This window comes from Thamnophis sirtalis, unplaced genomic scaffold (genome assembly GCF_051295495.1).
Source record: "Thamnophis sirtalis isolate CommonGarterSnake01/CBP01778 unplaced genomic scaffold, rThaSir2_p1.2 scaffold_12, whole genome shotgun sequence".
NCBI classification, from domain to species: Eukaryota; Metazoa; Chordata; class Lepidosauria; order Squamata; family Natricidae; genus Thamnophis; species Thamnophis sirtalis.
Window position 1 is genome coordinate 2,832,140 of NW_028261392.1, and position 23,768 is coordinate 2,855,907.

Consider the following 23,768-nt stretch of genomic DNA (forward strand, 5'->3'; position numbering starts at 1 on the left):
TTGGCGGTTCGAATCCCGAGCTCCGCGTAACGGAGTGAGCTCCCGTGACTTGTCCCAGCTTCTGCCAACCTAGCAGTTCGAAAGCAGATTAAAAAATGCTGGTAGAAAAAATAGGAACCACCTTTGGTGGGAAGGGAACAGTGTTCCATGCGCCTTTGGCATTGAGTCATGCCGGCCACATGACCACGGAGACGTCTTTGGACAGCGCTGGCTCTTCGGCTTTGAAACCGAGATGAGCACCGCCCCCTGGAGTCAGGAACGACTAGCACATATATGTGAGGGGATCCTTTACCTTTAATAGCACAGATTAATTTTCAGTGCAGATTTAAAAACACAAGGAGCTATTTTCTTATTGGAAGTCCATATTAATGATTTAGTGTAAATAATTGATGGCTGTTTATGTTAATTTGTGTTCTCCATTTAGGGCTTCAGGATGCTTTTCAAAATATAGAGTTTTTATGACAGTGTTTTCCCCCCCCCCTGTATTTCTGTGCACAGAAGGATTAAACAACGTGCATTTTTTTTAAATATTTGCAATAAGTGCAAGACAAGAATTGCCAGTAGATCCCAGTGTTTGCACTGAAGCTTTTAAACCTTTGTTCTCTTCTATAATGCAAATCTAGATCGGTTGCTTTGTGCGCATTTTATATTGCAACAAATGAATTACTACTTTCACATAATTTGCACCGTGAGGTTTAGATGCCAAAGGGAACTAGCTGAAATGATATTTACAGTGCTAACACGGCATGAAAAAATATATTTTAAGAGCATAATCATATTAGCTTCGTTTTTAAGAGTAAGTGTATATTTTGATTTGACCAGCTGCGTTTTTGCAGATTTCTGTGCCAGGAAATTCCACAAGCAGGATTGCAAGGAAAGGAAACCACCTTTGCAGGACAAATCGTGGTTACATCTTGGTTTTCTAAAAGACCAGGGTTAGATAGACAAACATCAAGCCGATATCTTGAAGCAAACATAGTGGATATCAAAATGCATCTACAGTAGTGGCCAAAATTGTGGAAAACTTTTGGGGAAAGTGTGTTTTTGAGGTTTGATGGCTAACACCACCACTTTTTTCCAAGTAGTACCATAAAATTATATATCAATGAAAGATATTTTAATCAAGAATGCAATGTAACAAAGATTGTTCAATTATCTGTATTCTATGAAAAGTTATAGACAAATATAGCTAGCAATAAAACCCAGTTTATAGAAGCAATCATTCTATCTTGTTTTCACATTATAACTGCTGCAGAGCTCAAAGACTTGGTTCACTCCATGGGAAGATGTTGTAAATCCGTAATTCATGCTAATGGTTACCCAACTAAGTATTAACTGACGTGATAATTTTTGTATATCTCTTTTTTTTCTATGGTGATAATTTTTGTATATCTCGTTTTTTCCTATGTGTTTCACTTTTCTTCTTTATAACTGCTATTCTAATAGCAAACCCTTCATAAACGTTATTGCATTACATTCTTGATAAAATTATCTATCCATTGATATATAATTTTATGGTACTACTGCCCAGAAAAGGGGTGTTATTAGACATCAAACCTCAAAATACTGTACCCTTTTCCCAAAAGATTTCCACAATTTTGAGTTGAGTTGAGTTTATTGGTCTTGTATGCCGCCCACTCCCGAAGGACTCCGGCCGGCTCACAATAAACAAGGGAAGCGGATAAATAAACAAAGACAACACTTTAAAATACGCAACATTCACAGTTACTGTGGGGCTGGATATTTCACAAGCCCCCCAGCCTGCTGGAGCAGCCAGGACTTGGTGGCTTTGCGGAAGGCCAGGAGGGTAGTAAGGGACCGGATCTCCACGGGGAGGTCATTCCAGAGGGCTGGAGCTGCAACAGAGAAGGCTCTCCCCCGGGGAGTCGCCAGCCGACATTAGCTGGCAGATGGAATCCGGGGGGAGACCTAACCTGTGAGATCTAATCAGTCTATGGGAGGTAATCGGCAGGAGGCGGTCTCTTTGGCCACTACTGTATAGCCAAGCAACATTTCAAAAGCTACGTTGAACTCTTTCCCAAAGGACTTTCCAAAATTAAATATTCCAGTTGCATTTAGAGTGGGAATAACCGTGCCCCTGTGGGCATAAAATGATGACAGTGATCCTTGATTTGTGTGAACTTCCAGGCGAAATCAAATCCGGCATCCTCAGGATCGGGAGTGTCCAAATTCCGGTTTACAATCCCTACGAAAGCATGAAAGTGCCTGACGTTCTTTTCTATGAAAATACTCAAGTAAGTATGCCTTCATCTCCTCTTCTTTCAGGTGGATGGAGACCATCTCTTGGAGGTCTATTTAGGGACGGACTCAGTTCAGGTCACTCTCCAAAACGGGCACGTTCAGCATTTTTGAGATCACGTTGTGGGTACCCCCAAAATAGCTATTAAGGCGGAAGCGTGCCTGTTGTGAAGGGTGGGTTGTTAAATGTCATTGTTGTTGTTAGTTGTGAAGTCATGTCCGACCCATCGCAACCCCATGGACAACGTTCCTCCAGGCCTTCCTGTCCTCTACCATCCTCTGGAGTCCATTTAAGCTCATGCCGGCTGCTTCGGTGACTCCATCCAGCCACCTCCTTCTCTGCCGTCACCTTCTTCTTTTGCCCTCCATCCTTCCCAGCATGAGGCTCTTCTCCAGTGAGTCCTTCCTTCTCATTAGGTGACCAAAGTATTTGAGTTTCCTCTTCAGGATCTGGCCTTCTGAAGAGCAGTCAGGGTTGATCTCCTCTAGGACTGACCGGTTGGATGGCCTTGCAGTCCAAGGGACTCGCAGGAGTCTTCTCCAGCACCAGAGTTCAAAGCCCTCCATTCTTATGGAGGATGTAAGGACCCTATCTTCAGACGTCTCAATGTTGTAGAAAAAACAGGACACGCAAGCCAGCTCTTCAGGGAAGGAATAGTTTATTTGCGCAGGTTCATAGCAAAGAATAATTGGCCTGAACATTGAATGAAATTCAGGAACTCCCTTATATAGTTTATCACTTTCAGCTAAAGCCAGCTGTTAGTTTTGGAAACACCCCTCAAGATTTGCCCTTGAGTTACAGGAAGTTACAGGAAGTATACATGGGTCAGCTAACGGAGCAGCGTAGCTCGTATTTTGAGGAACTGACAATATATGTCTACCAAACAGATTTACAGTCAAGCCAGGAGATAGATTAAAATAGAGACTTCGCTTCAGCAGTTTTCATGTGCAGACTTCCTTTAACCCGTGTCAACCGCACCATGTTTTAAAAGCAGACTTTGCAATTTCTATATATGAACAGTTAAAGCTTAATATCATGAAACCCTAGTTTGGTTCAGGCTTGAGGCCTACCTTGGTTCAGCCTGCCATCTCATCAAGACTAATCCTACTCAATTCCTTCACTCTCTCTTCATAGGACAGTTCTTTGTCTCCTCTGTACTTCTCTAACCCTCTTCTAGGTTGACCTCATCCTTCTTCTAGTGAGGCGTCCAGAACTGGACATTCGACCAGTCAAGGCAGAATAAAGGTTTCTCCATAATTGCAAAGCAGTTCTCTGTTCTGTCCCCCCTTCTCCGCTCGTTAAACAGACGACAGGCAAACAACTTAAAAGGAACTCTCTTTATCAGTTCTCGGCTCAGACTGGCTGTGAGCCCAAAAATAACATAAATACAGTCTCTGACGAGATAACAGAATACTAAACAAAAACTCTTACAACGCAATGCACTTCTCCAAGTGTATCCTTGAATCAGGGTTACAGAAAACAAAGCACTTCTCCAAGTGTATCTTACATAAACCACGACTGATGATCAATCAGTGTTGAACAAACCAAGGAACGTTGACTCCTGCAACCAGGGCGTGGCACCATCCGTCCTTTTATCCCCAGAACACGCCACTCACGAGCCCCAGCTGCAGTGCTAATCTTGCATCCTGAAAAGACTCACAGAAGACATCTGCTGAGTCACAACAGTTCTCCATTGACCCAAAGGTGCTTTTTCAAGAGGCAACTGGACTTTTCTTTGTTTTTCCTTGAAGACAATTTCGCTTCTCATCCAAGAAGCTTCTTCCGTTCTGCCTGAATGGTGGAGAATGGAAGGATTTATATTCCTTGCAGGTTGATAGCACACTTTCTGAGAGTTCTTGAGGCCACTTAGACAGATAAACAGATTGACCTCCAAGTGGCCTCAACGACTCTTAGAGGGAGACCCAATGACCTGATGACAGCATATAAATCCTTGCATTCTCCACCATTCCTGCAGAACTGAAGAAGCTTGTTGGGTGAAAAGCGAAACCTCTTCAAGGAAAAGCAAAGAAAGTCCAGGTGTCTTTTGGAAAAAGCACCTTCAGGACAACCCTGACCTGGATGACGGAGAATCTGAATAGACAGTTTTTCATTGATATAGTGGTCAAGCTGCATCGGAACTTTTTCCGCAGCATATTAGGTTAATAATTCAACTTTAGTTTTTTCACTATCTAAAATTAAATCCTAGGCTATTTTTACAAGTCCTAAATTCTCTACTTGTGCAGGGGATTTCTGGTTTTTCCCAAGTCAAGAAGTTTGCATTTCTTTCTGTTGCGTGTCATGGACTATGTTTAGCTCATTTCTGGAACATATCCAAGATCGTTGGATGGCATTCTTCCTGCCTTTTTAGTTATTGTAGGTGAATGATCTGGAAAGTGTCTTTATTTTCTTTCCAATTTTAAAACATGGGTCTCTTTTCTTTATTAGCATATGATGGTGATGGAAGATATGTTAAAGGATTTTTTGCTGGGAGAACATCTTCTTTTAGTGGGTAACCAGGTAAGGAACAATCAAACGTTATCAAATCAATTTGGTACATTTAAATAGTGTTAAATGTTAATACCACTTTATAAGGTCTTGGTAAAGACCACACTTAGAATATTGCATCCAGTCTTGGTTGGCACCATGTAAAAAAGAAGTTGAGACTTTAGAAAGAGTTCAGAGAAGAGCAACAAAGATGATTAGGGGACTGGAGGATAAAACATACGATGAACAGTTGCAGGAATTGGGTATATTTCATTTAATGAAAAAGAAGGACTAGGGGAGACATGATAGCAGTCTTCCAATATCTCAGGGGCTGCCCCAAAGAAGAGGGAGTCAAGCTATTCTCCAGGGCACCTGAAGGCCGGACAAGAAGCAATGGGTGGAAACTAATCAAGGAGAGAAGCAACCTATAACTAAGGAGAAATTTCCTGACAGTTAGAACAAGGTCCCTTCCAACTCTGCTATTGTATTCTTGTATAAATATACGAAAGCTCTTTGTATATGCGGCTAACAATCAATTTCACTGAAATTGTAAACGTGACTTCTGAATAAATGTAAATAAATCCCGCTGCGGCCTTGCCAGAATTAATAAAACGGCCCAAGCTTTCTGCTCATTGGCAGCTAGGCTGCCCTTGGTCATGATTGAAGTGGTGATTCCTACGAGGAGATAGGCGGCTCTGTGTGTGTTTGTCTTGTGCGTGTTTGTGTGTGCATAAATAGTTATATAGAAATTGTGTATGGTTAATAAAAGCCGGCTAATCTGAAAGCTTCTAGTTCAGTGTTTCTCAACCTTGGCAACTTAAAGATGTCCGGACTTCAACTCCCAGAATTCCCCAGCCAGCATTCGCTTCAACACTGTCACCACGCGACCAAAATTCAGACGCTTGGCTGCCGACTCATACTTGTGACGGTCGCAGAGTCCCGGGGATCACACAGTCTCCTTTCACGACCTCCCGACCAGCCAAGTCGATGCGGAAGCCAGATTGGCTTCACAACCGTGTGACTCACTTAACGGCTGCAGTGATTCACTTAACGGCTGTGGCAAGAAAGGTCGTAAAATGGGGCAAAACCCAGCTTTTTCGCTTAGCGACGGAAATTTTGGTCTCCGTTATTGTCCTAAGTGAAGGATTCCCTGTAAATGGCATTTCAGCCATTTACACTACAGCAAATAAATCTCCCCATTTGATTTTAAAAATACACAATTGACGTTGTATTCTTTGCAAGGACCCCCGTGAGTTAATGCTGGTTTTTATGTGGGAATTTAGCCTGATTATAATAATTTTGCATTTCTCTGAGATGATGTAGCCTGATGTCCTAGTGCCAGAAACTCTATTCTCATTTTTAGCTCCCAAATTTAGTAGGCTGTTTCACCCCCATGTTCACTCCCAAAACATCCCTCATTGCGGTTGCCTTCTTGTTGCAGGGTGTGGGGAAAAATAAAATTGTCGACAGATTCCTTCACCTGTTAAATCGACCGAGGGAATATTTGCAGCTGCACAGGTGAGTTGATCTTTTTTTTGGCGGGGGGGGGGGGGGAATTCTTGCTGTCAACTTTTGGGGTTGGGCAAAAGGCCTTTTTAAAAAAAATGATTGATAGTTTATGTTTCTTAACTGCTCACCCTGTCAGAGAGGAGCTCTGGTTTCCTTTCAGATTGTGTATGGATATGTGTGTGTACACACACACAAACACACACACACAATGTGAAGAGATTTTATCTATCTATCGATCGATCTATCTATCTATCATCTATCATCTCTCTATCTATTGTATCTGTCTCTCTGTCTGTCTGTCATCTGTCCATCCATCCATCCATGTATACCTGTCTGTCTGTCTGTCTATCTATCTCTCTATCGTATCTATCTATCTATCTATCTATCTATCTATCTATCTATCTATCTATCTATCTATCTATCTATCTATCTATCGTCTGTCCGTCCATCCATCCAGGAATCTCTCTCTCTCTCCCCCTCCCTCCCCTCCTCTCTCTATCATCTGTCCGTTTATCCATCCATCCATCCATGTATACCTATCTGTCTGTCTATCTATCTATTTCTCTATCGTATCTGTCTATCTATCTATCTATCTATCTATCTATCTATCTATCTATCTATCATCTATCTTTCATATCTCTCCTATCTATCTAGCTATCTAGCTATCTAGCTATCACATCTCTATCTAATCTATCTTCTATCTATCTATCTATCTATCTATCTATCTATCTATCTATCTATCTATCTATCTATCTATCATCTGTCCATCCATCCAGGTATCTATCTACCTATCTATCTATCTATCTATCTATCTATCTATCTATCTATCTATCTATCTATCTATCTATCTATCTATCTATAGCTGAGGTGGTGCAGTGGTTAAATGCAGCACTGCAGGCTACTTCAGCTGTTCAAATCTCACCAGGCTCAAGGTTGACTCAGCCTTCCATCCTTCCGAGGTGGGTAAAATGAGGACCCGGATTGTTGTTGGGGGCGATATGCTGACTCTGTAAACCGCTTAGAGAGGGCTGAATATGTAAGTCTAACTGCTATTGCTATTGCTATCTATCTATTGTCTATCCATCCATCCAGGTATCTATCTATCTATCTATCTATCTACCGTCCATCCATGTATCTATCTATCATCTGTCCATCTATCTATCTATTATCTATCCATCAGAGAGGGCCTCTGGTTTCCTTCAGATTGTGTGTGTGTGTGTGTGTGTGTGTGTGTGTGTGTGTGTGTGTTCATTTTACCAACCTCGGAAGGATGGAAGGCTGAGTCCATCTTGAGCCGGTCAGCATCGAACTGGAGGCTGTGGTCAGAGCTTGCTTGCTGCATTCTAACTGCCACTCCTCCTCTAACCTGTGGTTATTATCACCCCCCCCCCAAAAAAAATATTGGTCGTAATATCGGGCAAGGCTCCTTTAACGACCTCTTAGCAGTGGAAATTCTGGAAGAAAATGCCTATGGTGGTCATAAGTCGAGGCCTGCCTGTATTCCATCCCTGCTAAATGCCCTGAGGTTTCTCCAGCTGGAATCCAAGGACCCAGCTTGAACATTGGGGGTTTTCTGTGGCATCTGCTCGCCTTGAGGTTGGTGACCTGAAAAAATTGACTAAAAGGGAAGAGAAAAATAAACTGCCTCCCCCTGTGAATTAGGGAGAAGAAAATAGGACAGCATGTTTGCAAATGAGCTTCCCCCTCCCGCTCCCTCCCTCCCTCTCTCTCTCTCTACACACACACACACACACACACACACACACACACACACACTCTTTCCACCCAATGCACTGATGCAATCAGCCGGGACCTTTGCATAGAAACCTGTCCCTCTTTTTCTGCCTTAGGGACACCACCGTTCAGAGTCTGACGCTGCAGCCTTCCGTGAAGGACGGACTGATCGTCTACGAAGACTCTCCCCTCGTAAGTCTCTCCCGGTGGACCACGGATGGTCCTTCCCGTCGGCCAACTCTCTGAGAACCCCGGGACTTCGTGCTGCGGCACTCCCAGAGCTGAGCCCCGGATGAATTCAGGGTTCGCCTCACGTTTTAAGAAAACCGGGTCTTAAATACGTTATGTTATACATTATCATAGGATTGTAGATAGGTGGTGATAGGTGATTGTAGGCAGGTAGGTAAGTAGATGGGCATGCGGATGAATGGATGGAAGGATGGATAGAGAAAAAGACTGATGACTGGAGATATATGTATGTATGTATGTATGTATATATGCATATATGTATACATACATGTATGTATGTATGTATGTATGTATGTATGTATGTATGTATATGTATTGTGTCACAACCCCTGGTATGCCCAAATATCGGAGGAAGCATACTGCTTCCTTTCTCTGTCTATCGGCTCAACACAAGAGACCATCCAGACAGAAAGCCATTATTTTTACTGTTGCCTTTGTTACCTTTGTGTTGCATTTGTGCTGATAAATAAATAAAGGGAGACTAGTGTCTAGTTCGAGTCCCAGTAAGGGTATGGATAGCTGATGAGAGCTAAATAGCTTGAAATAGATCTATACTAGTCTCCCTTTATTTATTTATCAGCACAAATGCTGATAAATAGAAGGAAGATATAGATAGATAGATAGATAGATAGATAGATAGATAGATAGATAGATAGATAGATAGACAGACAGACAGACAGACAGACAGACAGACAGACAGACAGACATAAATACAGATGGACAGACAGACAGAGATAGACAGAGATAGAGACAAACAGACAGACAGACCAGAGATACAGAGAGAGATGGACAGACAGAGAGATACAGATACAGAGAGAGATAAAGATGGACAGAGGTAGGTAAGTAGGTAGATAGGTGGATGATGGATGGATGGATGGATGGATGGATGGATGGATGGATGGATGGATGGATGGATGATGAATGGATGATGAATGGATCGATGGATTGATAGATAGAAAAACAGATGAGATAAATGATGGACAGATGGGTGGATGGATGGACAGTCAGATGAGATAAAGGATGGTTGGGTGGATGATAGGCAGGTAGAGGGATGGATGAGAGGAGAGAGAGAATTATAGGTCTAGTTTTCTTCTGATCCCCATTCATCAAACCTTTGAAACAGAGATCGGATTTTTCTTTCTTTGTTGGGCCTGACCTGGGAATCTGCTTTGCTTTGCTGGCCTTGTCCACAATCATCAGAGAAGCCCTCCTATCAGAAGGGAGGCCCTCTGCTTTGCATCTGGGCTGGAAACACTGGATTCCTCCATGTCTGTAATATTTATATCCCCCCCGGAACGTTTGTCTCATTCCAAATGGTCTCTTTCTAGGTGAAAGCCGTCAAAAAGGGGCACATCCTAATGATTGACGAGGCGGACAAGGCGCCCACCAACGTGACCTGCATCTTGAAAACTTTGGTGGAGAGCGGGGAGATGATTCTGTCCGACGGGAGGCGCATTGTTTCGAGTAAGCAGTCCCAGAGAGAAAGTATAGCTGACTTTATTGTAGACTAGCCGATAATCTGGCGTTGCACGAGTATTTATTTATAGGGAGGAAATCTCTGGACCAAACGTAATTTCTAATGTTGGATTTTCCCCCTTACCAGAGGGAGCCCTCTGTGAAGCCGTTACCATGGCTACTCCACTGTGCGGTACAGTAGAAGCCATTTTACAGCAGTACAGTAAAAGCCATTTAAAGGCACAACAGGCTGTATCTTAACATAACACACACCCCGAGGGGTGTTAGGGGTGGCTTATCCCCACAGTATTTTTCTCCAGTGAGTAAGTCATCTGTGTACCAAGTTTGGTTGAAATTGCTCCAGGCGTTCCAGAGTTATGCTGGAACACACACACGCACAGAGCCATTTTTATATTACAGAAGAAGAAGATTAATCGATTAAGAGCTGTTAATAATATATGCACGAGGAGATGTAATTTTTTTCAGAGAAATGGAAGGGGTTGGTTATGAATTCATATTAATGTATAACATACAGTACAGTGGTGGGCTCCGCACCTTGTCGCAACCAGTACGCTGCGCACGGGGCCAGGCGTCCTAATTGTGCACCCACAACGTGCGCGCATGCGCACACCACCGCCCTGCGACACCCAGCTGTTCGGCAGAGGTCACGCAGGCTCCGCACTCTGTGCGTACGTGTGCAATTGGCTGGTGGCAACAGGTATTATTGTGACTCAGCAGAAGTTTGCTGTGAGTTGAGTCAGGATGCAGGAATATTGCTCCAGCTGTTGCTCGTGAGTGTCGCCTTCTGGAGATAAAAGGACTGATGGTGCCACGCCCTGGTTGCAGAAGTCAACGTTCATTCGTTCGTTCGTGGTTCGTCCTTCATCGGTCCTGGTTTGTTTGTGAGAGGCACTTGGATAAGTGATTTGCTTTCTGTAACCCTGATTCAAAGAGACACTTGGAGAAGTGATTTGCTTTCTTTCTGTAAACCTGGTTTTGCTGTAAGAGCTCTTTGTTTTTGCATTCTGCTGCGTAACCTGTTTGCCAGAGACTTTATTTATGTTTCTTTGGGGCTCGCAGCCAGCGTGAGCCAGGACTGATAAAGTTATTTCCTTTTAAGTCTGTCTGACTGTCGTCTGTGAACAAGCGAAGAAGGGGGGTCAGAACAGGTATGGGACGCGGGCGGGTGGGTGGCCCAAACAAGCCACCGTACCGGTACGATGGCTGCTGCTCCCAGCTATTCCCAGTACGGCCATACCGGCTGGAACCCACCACTGATAAAGTGCATCCAGAAAAATGTTTTTCTTAAGAATACAAGCAGGAGTTCAACAGGCAAATTGGAAGCTTTCTTGCTCTAGAGCAGGGGTGTCAAACTCGATTTCATTGTTGGTCGCCATGGGGTTGTGTTTGATCTTGGAGGGAGGGAGGGAGGGAGGGGGGCCCACCCACGATTTCCACTACGAGTTCAGGCGAACCGATCCAAACCGGCTGAATACCACTTCTGCTGTTTACTCTCTTTTGAGAATCACATCCTTTTCTCTCTCTCTCTGGAATGAAGTCTTGTCAGATCGAAAACGCTAATTCTCTTTGTTTACTTTCCAGATGCTGCTGCTGCAGACGGGAGAAAAGACGTCATAGTCATTCATCCGGATTTTAGGATGATTGTCTTAGCGAACAGGCCGGGATTCCCTTTCTTGGGGAATGACTTTTTTGGAACGCTTGGTAAGTCGGGCGCTTCGTAAAAAGCTTCTGTTTTGTGGTCCTCTCTATGGGGAAAAAAAAATGCTACTTTTGTTTCAGAAAGAAGAAGGGAAAAACTCCAAGGAAGCTACTAATGTAGGTGTATTAAAACCATTTCTTCATTTTAGACTCCTTTGGAAAAAGAAATATATATATTTGGGCCACGCGTAGCTTTCCTAGGAAGACGTTTTTCAAAAGAGAATGTAAGTTAGTGGCGGTTTGTTCTCTGATCTTGTCTAGTTTCAAGTTCAAGTTTCAAGTTTAATTTTATTTATAGGCTGCCCAATCCCGGAGGCCTCCGGGCGGCTTACAGCGAGGAGTTTCCAGACGGTTTGTCACCAGGCTAGGTAACATCATCAGCGGAACCTGCCTATTATGTGGTATAATTATACCATGACCCGTCAAAACCGCGGTCCACTAAAGCGCGCCCGACGAAAGCGCGTACGTGACGTCATCAGCAGCGCGACGAAAAAAATTAAAAATAAATTAAAATAAAATAAAATTAAAGCAAGCCGATTCACATAAAGGTAACGGTTAGGGTTAGGGTTAGGTTAAGGGTTAGGTTTAGGGTTAGGTTAAGCGTTAGGGTTAGGTTTAGGGTTAGGTTAAGGGTTAGCGTTAGGTTTAGCGTTAGGTTAAGGGTTAGGTTTAGGGTTAGGTTAAGGGTTAGGGTTAGGTTTAGGGTTAGGTTAAGGGTTAGGTTTAGGGTTAGGTTAAGGGTTAGCGTTAGGTTTAGCGTTAGGTTAAGGGTTAGGGTTAGGTTAAGGGTTAGGGTTAGGTTTAGGGTTAGGTTAAGCGTTAGGGTTAGGTTTAGGGTTAGGGTTAGGTTTAGGGTTAGGTTTGGGGGGTTAGGGTAAGGTTTTCGCTTTAATTTTAAATTTATCGCTCACAGCGCGATGTTTTCGTCGCGCTGTCATGACGTCATGTATGCGCTTTCGTCGAGCGCGCTTTAGTCTACCGCGGTTTTGTGGTGGAACCAATTATACTATGATAATTATTATATTATGATTATGTGGTCAGTTGGTCGTGCCGTGTGATGTGGTCACATTGCCAACTGACCACATAAGACCTTATCAAAGCAGAAGAGAACTGAAACAGGACACTTCAACCAGGTTAACTGATGATGTTACTGAGCCTGGTGATGAAATGTTCAGAAACTACACAAGAAGCTCAGAACAAACCAACATCTACCACCCGAGCTGCAAATATTTCCCACCATTTCTAAGAATGTAAGTAAAAAAATAAGCTCCAATTTGAAGGGCTAGTAGTAGCATAGTCAACATGCTAAGCTTACATAGTTTGTTTTTTCAAAAATTTAAAATATCTCGAAGCACCTTCACTGTAGAACACCAGAGTGTAAAGCTTTAAGTATCACAGGTCCAAATACGTGTCACAGGTTCGCAATCACGGTCATATTGTGGATACCATTTCCCCCTTTCTTCCTTGTTCCAGGAGACATATTTAGCTGTCACGCTGTTGATAACCCTCAACCGGACTCGGAGCTGGAGATGCTTCGTCAGTATGGGCCTGACGTTCCAGATCCAGTTCTCCAGAAACTGGTAGCAGCTTTTGGAGAGCTGCGAAGTTTGGCTGACCAAGGAATTATCAATTATCCTTACTCAACTCGAGAAGTAGTGAACATTGTGAAGCATTTACAGGTACTACAACAATACAATAGCAATAGCAATAGCAGTTAGACTTATATACCGCTTCATAGGGCTTTCAGCCCTCTCTAAGCGGTTTACAGAGTCAGCATATTGCCCCCAACAACAATCCGGGTCCTCATTTCACCCACCTCGGAAGGATGGAAGGCTGAGTCAACCTTGAGCCGGTGAGATTTGAACAGCCGAACTTCAGAACTGCAGTCAGCTGAAGTAGTCTGCAGTACTCTGCATTTAACCACTGTGCCACCTCAGCTCATAGCAGAGTTGGAAGGGACCCTGGAGGTCTTCTAGTCCAACCCACTGCTCGGGCAGGAAACCCTATACCATTTCAGACAAATGGCTATCCAACATCTTCTTAAAGGCTTCCAGTGTTGGGGCATTCAAAATATAGCAATAGCAGTAGACTTATATACCGCTTCATAGGCCTTTCAGGCCTCTCTAAGCGGTTTACAGAGAGTCAGCATATTGCCCCCAACAATCTGGGTCCTCATTTTACCCACCTCGGAAGGATGGAAGGCTGAGTCAACCCTGAGCCGGTGAGATTTGAACCGCTGACCTGCTGATCTAGCAGTAGCCTGCAGTGCTGCTTTTAACCACTGCGCCACCTTGGCTCTTCTGGAAAAACTTCTGGAGGCAACTTCTGTTCCACTGATTAATTGTTCTCACTGTCAGGAAATTTCTCCTCAGTTCTAAGTTGCTTCTCTCTTTGATTAGTTTCCACCCATTGCTTCTTGTTCTGCCCTCAGGTGCTTTGGAGAATAGTTTGACTCCCTCTTCTTTGTGGCAGCCCCTGAGATATTGGAAGACTGCTATCATGTCTCCCCTAGTCCTTCTCTTCACTAGACTAGCCATGCCCAGTTCCTGCAACCATTCCTCATATGTTTTAGCCTCCCGTCCCTCATCCTCTTGGTTGCTCTTCTCTGCACTCTTTCTAGAGTCTCCACATCTTTTCTACATTGTGGCGACCAAAACTGGATGCCGTATTCCAAGTGTGGCCTTACCAAGGCCTTATAAAGTGGCATTAACACTTCCCGTCATCTTGATTCCATCCCTCTGTTTATGTAGCCTAGAACTGTGTTGGCTTTTTTGTACTTTTGACGGTCATACCGGTACTGTAGGACCGTCCCTGATCCTGGACAGTTCGCTAATAATTGAAGACATCTGACTTCGGACTTGTTTAAAGACTACCTTAACATTTAACAGAATAACAGAGTTGGAAGGGACCTTGGAGGTCTTCTAGTCCAACCTCCTGGTCAGGTAGGAAGTTCTATACTATTCCAGACAAATGGTTCTGCAGTATCCTCTTAGAAAAACCTCCAGTGATGGAGCACCCACAACTTCTGGTGGCAAGTTGTTCCACTGATTACCGTATTTTTGGAGTATAAGGCGCACCGGAGTATAAGACGCACCAAGGTTTTGAAGAGGCAAATTTTTAAAAAAGCACGATGCAGACCGCCCAAAAATGGCCCGTTTTTCGTGAAAATGGGCCCGTTTCCCCCCCACCCCGGCCAAAAGGGCATGCATAGCCTTTAGGATGCTTGTAGAGTGCTCCTGGGGGCTGGGGGGGGGAACAATTGACCACAAAACGGCCCATTTTTCACTCATTGCTGCTTTCCCCAGCCCCCAGGAGCACTCTGCAAGGCTCCTAAAGGCTGTGCAGGGCCCTTTTTTACAAAGGGGGTGGGGTTTTGGGAGGCAAAAAATGCTGCATTCAGTGTGTAAGACGCATCCAAATTTCCAGCCTCTTTTTTGAGGGAAAAGGGTGCGTCTTATATTCCGAAAAATACAGTAACTGTTCTCACTGTCAGGAGTGAGAAGAAACTGGACAGCCATCTGTCCGAAATGGCCTACTTGAGCAGGAGCGATTGGACTAGATGACCTACAAGGTCCCTTCCGGATCTGTTACTCTTATCACAAAGAGTTAAAAAGAAAGAAAGACGCTGGAATGCTTGTTTGTGCCAAAGAACTGACATAATTCAACAAGCTGGACGTTGAACCGTTCCATAAATGAATCTAAAAATAGCGAAGGAACAAACAGAAATTATGACATAAAGCAAGAGACGGTCTTAATTCACCCACTCGATTTCTGCTTTGAATTCAAGTTTCTGGTTGGCTTGGCCTCCGGGGCTTCCAAGAGACCTGGATCAGGGGAATGGCTAGATTTATTTAGAATTTCTTCCAACGCACCGAGAAACAGGAGTAATTGTTTAGGAAACAGAGGCTGCCCCATTCCTGCGTCTATTAAGTAATGGGAACCGGCTAGGATGAAAGGAAGGAGGGAAGTGATACAATCTCACAGCTTGGGAACAGAGGAAGGAAATTACTCATGCACAATATCTCTTTCTATCATTGTAGGGCTCTCTACTAACGCTTCTGCCGCAAAAAATCAGGTTTTATTTTATACAAAACGTAGCCTGTTTTAGTTGGAAGGTGTTTATACCGCTGGCAACTTCGGGGGTGTGCCTATTCGCAGCACGATTTATTTAGTTATAAAATCCAGCCAGTGGCTCAGATCTTCCCTTCGGTTCACAGACGAGCAGAAGTTGTTTTTGCATCGTTTGTCCATCTGAAGAGCAGAGAAGAGAATGCGCCTTGGGAAAACCGGACATCCCGTTGGTCAGCAAGTCTCTGAATATTGACCTCCAGCTAACCTTTTTCTCATGCAGTAGCTCTCTTCATTCATTCATAACAGAGTTAGAAAAGGACCTTGGAGGTCTTCTAGTCCAACCCCCTGCTCAAGCAGGAAACCCTATACCATTTCAGACAAATAGTTGTCCACTCGCTTCTTAAAAACCACCGGTGATGGCGGACCCACAACTTCTGGAGGCAACTTCTGTTCCATTAATTAATTGTTCTCACTGTTAGGAAATTTCTCCTCAGTTCTAGGTTGCTTCTCTCCTTGATTAGTTTGCACCCATTGCTTCTTGTCCTACCCTCCGGTGCTTTGGAGAATAGGTTGGGCCCCTCTTCTTTGTGGCAACCCCTGAGATATCGAAACACTGCTATCATGTCACCCCTGGTCCTTTGTTAATCTTCTTTTTTGCTCTTCTCTGCGCCTGCAAGAAAGAAGAGGCTTCATTGTGTAAGCAGAAACACCCCTAGGTGACATTCTCCCTCTGAATCAGAGGTGGGTTCCTACCAGTTCGCACCTATTCGGTAGAACCGGTTCGTCAAATCTACCGAACCGGTTAGAAGAGGTTCCACCAGAAAGCAGGCCACACCTACAGAAGAGGTGAACCAAAAAATTTTGAAACCCACCATTGACACACAGAGAGAGACAGAGACAGAGAGAGAGAGAGAGAGAAAGAAAGAGAAAGGAAGGAAGGAAGGAAGAAAGAAAGAAAAAAAGAAAGAAAAAGTGAGAGAGATGAAAGAAAAAAAGGAAAAAGGGAGAGAGAGACAAAAGAAAGGAGAGAGAGAGAGAGAGAGAGAGAGAACACATGGTCGGCAAGCCACTCCCACCAAGTCACATGGCCAGCAAGCCACTCCCACAAAGGAGGCCACACCTACAGAGTAGGTTCAAACAATTTTTGAAACCCACCACTGCTCTGAATGTAACAGTTTGTTTAAATGACCACACAATTTGATGGTTTTGTCTCTTTACCCCTAATTAACTGATAAAAGTTTTGACAAGTTTCGTTCCGTTAAAATGCCTTGAAAAATCTGTTTCTGGGTATTGTGATCCACGGAGAACCTAGAATATTATTTTTTTGTGTAACGGAAGAAACTTTCAAGTCGCGTTTTCCATCACCGCCAACAAACTCACACTTGGGTTGTGTTTTTTTTTCCCCCCTGTCTCTTTCTTGATCTCTGCAGAAGTTTCCCACCGAAGGACTTGCCAACGTGGTTCGGAATGTCTTTGATTTTGACTCCTACAACAAAGAGATGCGTGAGATACTAATTAGGACTTTGCATAAACACGGAATACCGATCGGAGCCAAACCAGACAACGTACAGATGGCTAAGGAGTAAGGCTAATTGTCTGCCGTACATTGCTGCTAGTTGTAAAAAAAAAAAAACCCTGGAAATGCTTGAAGCAAATTCCATGCGTCTCTTTCCTCCTAAAAGGGTCATTCGGTTGCGTAATTATTTATTTACACAACATTTATCAGTGTGTATCTTTACGGGATACCTCAATATGTTTAATTGGAGGAGTCATTTTTTTAAAAATCTAATTAACATTGGTGATTTGTGCAATGAAAATAAATAAAGGGAAATATTTGTTTCATTCTTCTCGGTTTCTATTCATTGTTTGGTCTCGTTGCTAATTTATCGCTAATTTGTCGTGTGTACGAAGCTGGTTTGTAACTTTTTTGGGGGGAAATGAGTGAACTGACTTGGCTTTTTAATCCTGCACAGGACAAATTTCCCCAAAGTACTGCGAAACGTCAAATCAAAAGATCTCGATTCAATAGCTTTTGCCTGGCACCAGTCAAATTTCTCTGGTGAGCGACGTCATTTTGTAATGATGTCATTAAACCGAAGAGACAAATCACCCACGCCGACAGATTTTCGTATTTTAACAGAAGTTTGTGAATAACAGACTTCGTCTCCCCCCAATTAGGCCAAAGTTTTCTCGTATTTCTCCGATCTTGCAATATTCCAGACTCTTTTCATGGTATCCAGTTTGGTTAATGGTATTTATGGGCGCCCTATATTATGGGGGTGCCCATTTAATGAAGTCAGACAGATACCTTGATATATATATAAATAATAATAGTTCTTTACAAGATTACATTTTTAAGATCAAACCATAACAACGTTCAGAAACCATCTTAAATGAAAACAAGTATTTCCCTTTATGCTTGGAGAGGTTATGCGAAACAGGCTTGTAAAAATTGGTGGTTATGTTGCTTGCTTTTTGAGATGATGAGGAAGGCAAAGTCCACTTTGCTAGCTTTAAATCTCACTCGGTGGTTAGCGAATAAAGCATCTCCAGCTTTATCCTTAACTGAGTAAAATCTCACAGACAGAATTGCAGATATTAATTCGGTTATCTCCCAATTTTAAACCCAAGGTCCCTTAAGAGTGCTGGTTTTAAAACATGCATCCAATAAACCATTGAACCGTAGTCCTAAAAGTGCCTGCTTTCTTTTTTCAAGAGGCAACTGGACTTCCTTGTTTTTCTTTGAAGACATTTCGCTCCTCATCCGAGAAGCTTCTTCAGTTCTGACTGGATGGTGGAGAATGGAAGGATTTATATTCCTTATAAACCAGCTGGTCATTTGCATCCTTTTTGAGGATCGTTGAGGCCACTTGGAGGTCCATCTGTGCCCTCTCTCTCCAAGGATGCAAATGACCAGCTGTTTACAAAGGAGTATAAATCCTTCTATTCCCCACCATCCAGTCAGAACTGAAGAAGCTTCTTGGATAAGAAGTGATATGTCTTCAAAGAAAAAACAAGAAAGTCCAGTTGCCTCTTGAAAAAAAGCACCTTTGTATCAACCATGGATGTCCTGAAAATCAGACACAGAAATATTTATTAGGTAATATGCAAATTGTTTAAACTTCCATCCATTTAGTCTTCATACTTTAGTAACCTTATTATCTTTTTATCATTTTTCCCCCTTAAAGTTTCTCGGTTTAAGTTATAACGGATCTCAGTTTCCTGTGAATTTCCAGGGGGAACCAAGGGGAAGCCGTGTTAATGCTCTTTGCGGATTCTCACAGTGATGTTTGGGACTCAGGGGAAAAAACGGTGGCTGTCAGAAATCAGGAACTCTGTTTCTGCATAAACAAAGTTCTCGCTCGTAAAGTTTGGTTCCAAATTGTCCTTTTCTCGTGCTGATAGGAAGCCCATTATAGAGTCACAACTTCCGGGTGTTTTATGGACCCTTCCTCAAAGATTCCAAAATCAGGACCATCATCCCCAACTCTCTATAACCGTGATGACGGACCTATGGCACGAAGTGGCACATGGAGCCATGTCGCTTGGCATGCGCGGTGGCTGCCGTTCCGGGTTTCTGGCAAAGATCAACTGACATTTGTGCATGTGGCAGCGCCATAAACTGGAAGGTTTCCCAGTTTCCGGTGGGAGCATTGCGCACCGGCGAGCTGATCGTGGCATGTACACATGGCTAGGAACTGGAAGTTCATTTTCCAGCAGGCGCATGGCCCCTGGACATCTTCTCTTCCAAGTTGCAGCCTCGAGAAGCACGCATCTACACACTGCCTTGTAAAGGTTCACCATAGCAATAGCAATAGCAGTAGACTTATATACCGCTTCATAGGCCTTTCAGGCCTCTCTAAGCGGTTTACAGAGAGTCAGCATATTGCCCCCAACAATCTGGGTCCTCATTTTACCAACCTCGGAAGGATGGAAGGCTGAGTCAACCCTGAGCCGGTGAGATTTGAACCGCTGACCTGCTGATCTAGCAGTAGCCTGCAGTGCTGCATTTAACCACTGCGCCACCATCACTGCCCCTATCATGTTTCACCATCAATATTTACAGACATTCCCTTCTCATTCCTCTCTCTACAGCAGTAGGATGAGGAAGGTCCATCCGTAGGCAGTCCCTGACTTACAACAGTTCATTTAGTGACGATTCAAAGTTACTGGGGGGGGAAATGACTCGCGGCCGTTCCTCACACTCGCGCGATCAAAATTCAGGTGCTTGGCAACCAGCTCATACTTTTTTTTTTAAATTTTATTTATTTATTTTCAAAACAAACATGCAACTCCTCCTTCTTTACATACTGTAGAAAGTGTATCAGCTGGTTACAAAAGGCTTTTGTGCACCTCTTCCACCGTCATCAAATATAATTCATATTAATTCAAATATCTTAACTCAAATATTTACTATATTAACATCATCATACCTCCACTTTTATTTGACTATAGTTATTTAAGCATCCTTCATCCTTAAATATACCAAGATTTAATACATAACCACATGCTGGCATTTCATTTACTTATTTGTAAAATCCTCCATTAACATTAAATCCTCATGTCCTGTTTTAGCTAAACATCCATAATACTTAATACCAAAATTTTCTAATCCTCCATGTATATAATGTATTATCCTTATCCTTATGGTGGTCGCCGTATCCTGGGGTCACGTGATCCCCTTTTGCGACCGTCAGGGCGAGCAAAACCTGCGGGGAAGCCAGATTCGCTTAACAACCGTGTTGTGTGCTTAACGACTGCAGCGATCCACTTAACCAACCGTGGCAAGGAAGGTCGCAAAAACGGGGCGGAATTCACTTCGCGGATGTCTCGTTTAGCAGGCAAAACACTGGGCTGAATTGAGGTTGTAGGTTGAGGACAGTCTCGGGAGTGGATAATGCAGCCACTTTTGAAATCCTCTGTACGCAAACGCGGTTAGTTACTGCTAACGGTGAAGAAACACCTCGCGGTTGCTCTATATACGTATCTATGAGCCGAGGTGGCGCAGTGGTTAAATGCAGCACTGCAGGCTACTGCTAGATCAGCAGTTCAGCGGTTCAAATCTCACCGGCTCAGGGTTGACTCAGCCTTCCATCCTTCCGAGGTGGGTAAAATGAGGACCCAGATTGTTGGGGGCGATATGCTGACTCTCTGTAAACCGCTTAGAGAGGCCTGAAAGCCCTATGAAGCGGTATATAAGTCTACTGCTATTGCTATTGCTAAGGAGCTTTTTTAATGCTGAACAGTGGTCTCCAACCTTGGCAACTTTAAGATTTGTAGAGTGGTACAGAGCAGTGGTCTCCAACCTTGGCAACTTTAAGACTTGTGGGACTTCAACTCTCAGAGTTCCTCAGCCAGCTTTGCTGGCTGAGGAACTCTGAGAGTTGAAGTCCACAAGTCTTAAAGTTGTCAAGGTTGGAGACCACTGGTAGAGCGGACACAACGGAAATTCCATCAACAGGGTGACTCAGATGGAACAATCTGCGTGGCAGTTGCCCAGTTTCCATGTTTAGTTCTGCGCAAACATAATCTTCATCCGTTAACCGCTGAAGGCACTCAAGTTGAGAGAACTTTGGCTGCAACTCCAGACTTCTGTTATTTGACATTTAATTTTTTCCCCTTCTTCGGTTGCTGAATTACGCAGGCATTACATTTGCAATCGTTCCTTGCTTCTCCAAAGTTTACAATCCTTCAAAAGAGGCGTCCTTTGGTCAAGTGTGAACTGTCGTGTCGTATAATACAATATCATAGAAAGCAGCAGCTTTAATAATAATTGTAATTAATTGTAATTTAATAAATTTATATGCCCCCCAATCCCGTAGGACTAGATGTCCATTGGGATTGAAAACTTTTATCGATCGATTCGGATTATTTCAGAATCTAGGCAAAAAAGTGTGCCTCGTTTATAGCCCACTCTAAATTTATCTTCTGATTTGTATTTGTGTTGTATTTGGAAGGCAGAATGCTAACTCAAAACAGGTGTGATTCTATCAACTCATTAAATGGAAATAATTATAAGTCCTAATATTGAAAATTTTAGCTTGATGGGAATCGTATTTTGACCCGGAATAATCTGTTAAAAATGTCAAACATTTCATTTCTCCAAATCCTCAAATCTTCAAATGCTGTTTCACAAAAATGATGCTTGTATTTTCTAAGAGTTGGTGCAGCTTCTGGTGCATTAAGGACTTACTTCGTACGTCAGAACTTAGTTTATGTTTCATCCGAACCATTAAAACTTTTTTTTTCCCCTCTTCAGAAAAATTCCCAAGTGGAATTCCATCCTGCAAAGTAGCGTTGTCATCTTAAGATTCTGTTAACGAGATGAAAATAAAAAGTATTGTCAACTCAGAGAAATGTGTGCCATATTAATTACAGTGATATATTTTTTTCTTGGTCAGATTGTCATTGCCGGAGACCAAATTTATGGGCTACTGGAAAACAAATCATTTGGGGAAATCACGCCGAAGACTCTTGTGCCCTGCCGAAACACATCGTGTAGAAGTGAAGGTTGGTGAAATTTGGTTCAAGCTTAAGATTAATGGAGGAGAATATTTGAAGCTCGAGGTTGACGTGAGGGCTTCCTTGGTGTTTCTTCGAGCTTGGCTGTTTTCTTGCAGGCGTTTCATTACCCAACTAGGTAACATCATCTGTGCTAGAAGGAGAGGGGTTTGCTCCAGCGAATGGATGATGTCACCTAGTTGGGTAATGAAACGCCTGCAACAAAGTCACCGAGCAGGAAAAGCACCAAGGACCTGCATGTTTAACTGGGGCTAAGCATTTCCAGACTGCTAAATCTAAAGAAGGCAGATAGTTGCCACCACTTTTAAAAAATACTTTTAAAAAAAGAATCCTGGAATCCTGGATGATTATGGACAATGATTTTCAAATTAGAGAATAGGATAGAATTTATTTATTTATTTATTTATTTATTAGACTTATATGCCGTTTCATAGAGCTTTCAGCCCTCTCTAAGCGGTTTACAGATTTTTAGCAAATTGAGTCAGCAAATTGCCCCCACGGTCTGGGTCCTCATTTCACCCAGCTCGGAAGGATGGAAGGCTGAGTCAACCTTGAGCAGGTGAGATTTGAACCGCTGAACTGCAGATAACAGTCAGCTGAAGTGGCCTGCGGTACTGCACCCTAACCACTGCGTCACCTCGGAATAGAACAGAATAGAATAGAATAGAAATTAGATAATGAATGGAATAGAATAGAAATTAGATGATGAATAGAATAGAAATTAGATGATGAATAGAATAGAAATTAGATGATGAATGGAATGGAATGGAATAGAATAGAATAGAAATTAGATAATGAATGGAATAGAATAGAAATTAGATGATGAATAGAATAGAAATTAGATGATGAATGGAATGGAATAGAATAGAATAGTAGGAAGGGACCTTGGAGATCTTCTAGTCCAACCCCTTGCTTAGGCAGGAAAACCTCCTGATAGACAAGGAGAATTCAGCCAAAGAAGTAGTCCTCAAGTTACAACAATTCATTCAGTGACCGTTTGAAGTTATGGTGGCACTGAAAAAAAGTGACTTGGGATCATTTTCACACTTAACAACCCCACACTTTCAGCATCCCCACGACTGCGTGATTAAAATCCGGGCCCTTGGCAGCCGACTCGTATTTATGATGGTGGTGTTGTGCCCCGTCCCCCCCCCTGGGGGAAGGGGGTCACGCAATCCCCTTTTGCCACCTCCTGCCAAGCAGAATTAACGGGGGAAGCCTGGTTCGCTTAATGACCGTGCGGCTAACTTAACAACCGCAGGGATTCGCTTGACCGCCGCACCAAGAAAGGTCGCAAAATGGGGCAAAACTCACTTAAGAACCGTCTTGGCTCAGCAGCAGACAAACTTGAGCTCAGCTGTGGTCGCACGTCGAGGTTCTGCCTGTCATTGTCGTCGTTTTGCCAGATTTCGTTCCAGTTTTGGGGTTCAGGAATGGTTTTCTTCTTATTTTAGGGCCCCATACATTTGAACCTGCAGGGCTTCCCTCTGGAAAGACACGAAGGCAGAGCCTTGAGTTTCACGGAAGAGCTGGCCTTCTGGAGCCTCCCTTTGAACCAGGTCAACTTAGTCTGCGATGTGGCGTCTCAAGGTAGAGTACCAGGATGTGGGTGGCTGCTGGCATTACTGCCAAAAAACAGTGCGCGGGTGGGCTCGTTTCGCTCGCGTGCACGCCAAATGCGCCCTTCCACGCGCGGGTTGCATTTGTATCTAAAATTGTCTGCGCATGCGTGGCGAGAAAGGTCGTAAAAGGGGGCAAAAGTCAC

General features: G+C 43.3%; 1 protein-coding gene across 1 annotated transcript in view; it reads left to right on the top strand.

Moving 5' to 3' along the window:
* The window catches only part of VWA8 (von Willebrand factor A domain containing 8), an 89,579-nt gene that overhangs the window by 33,244 nt on the left and 32,567 nt on the right, over window positions 1-23,768 (top strand). The window contains 10 exon segments of the mRNA XM_087726748.1: window positions 2,149-2,255; window positions 4,706-4,777; window positions 6,186-6,262; window positions 8,104-8,179; window positions 9,565-9,700; window positions 11,294-11,413; window positions 12,884-13,089; window positions 16,912-17,063; window positions 21,883-21,991; window positions 23,458-23,593. Coding sequence (XP_087582874.1) covers window positions 2,149-2,255; window positions 4,706-4,777; window positions 6,186-6,262; window positions 8,104-8,179; window positions 9,565-9,700; window positions 11,294-11,413; window positions 12,884-13,089; window positions 16,912-17,063; window positions 21,883-21,991; window positions 23,458-23,593 — 1,191 coding nt within the window.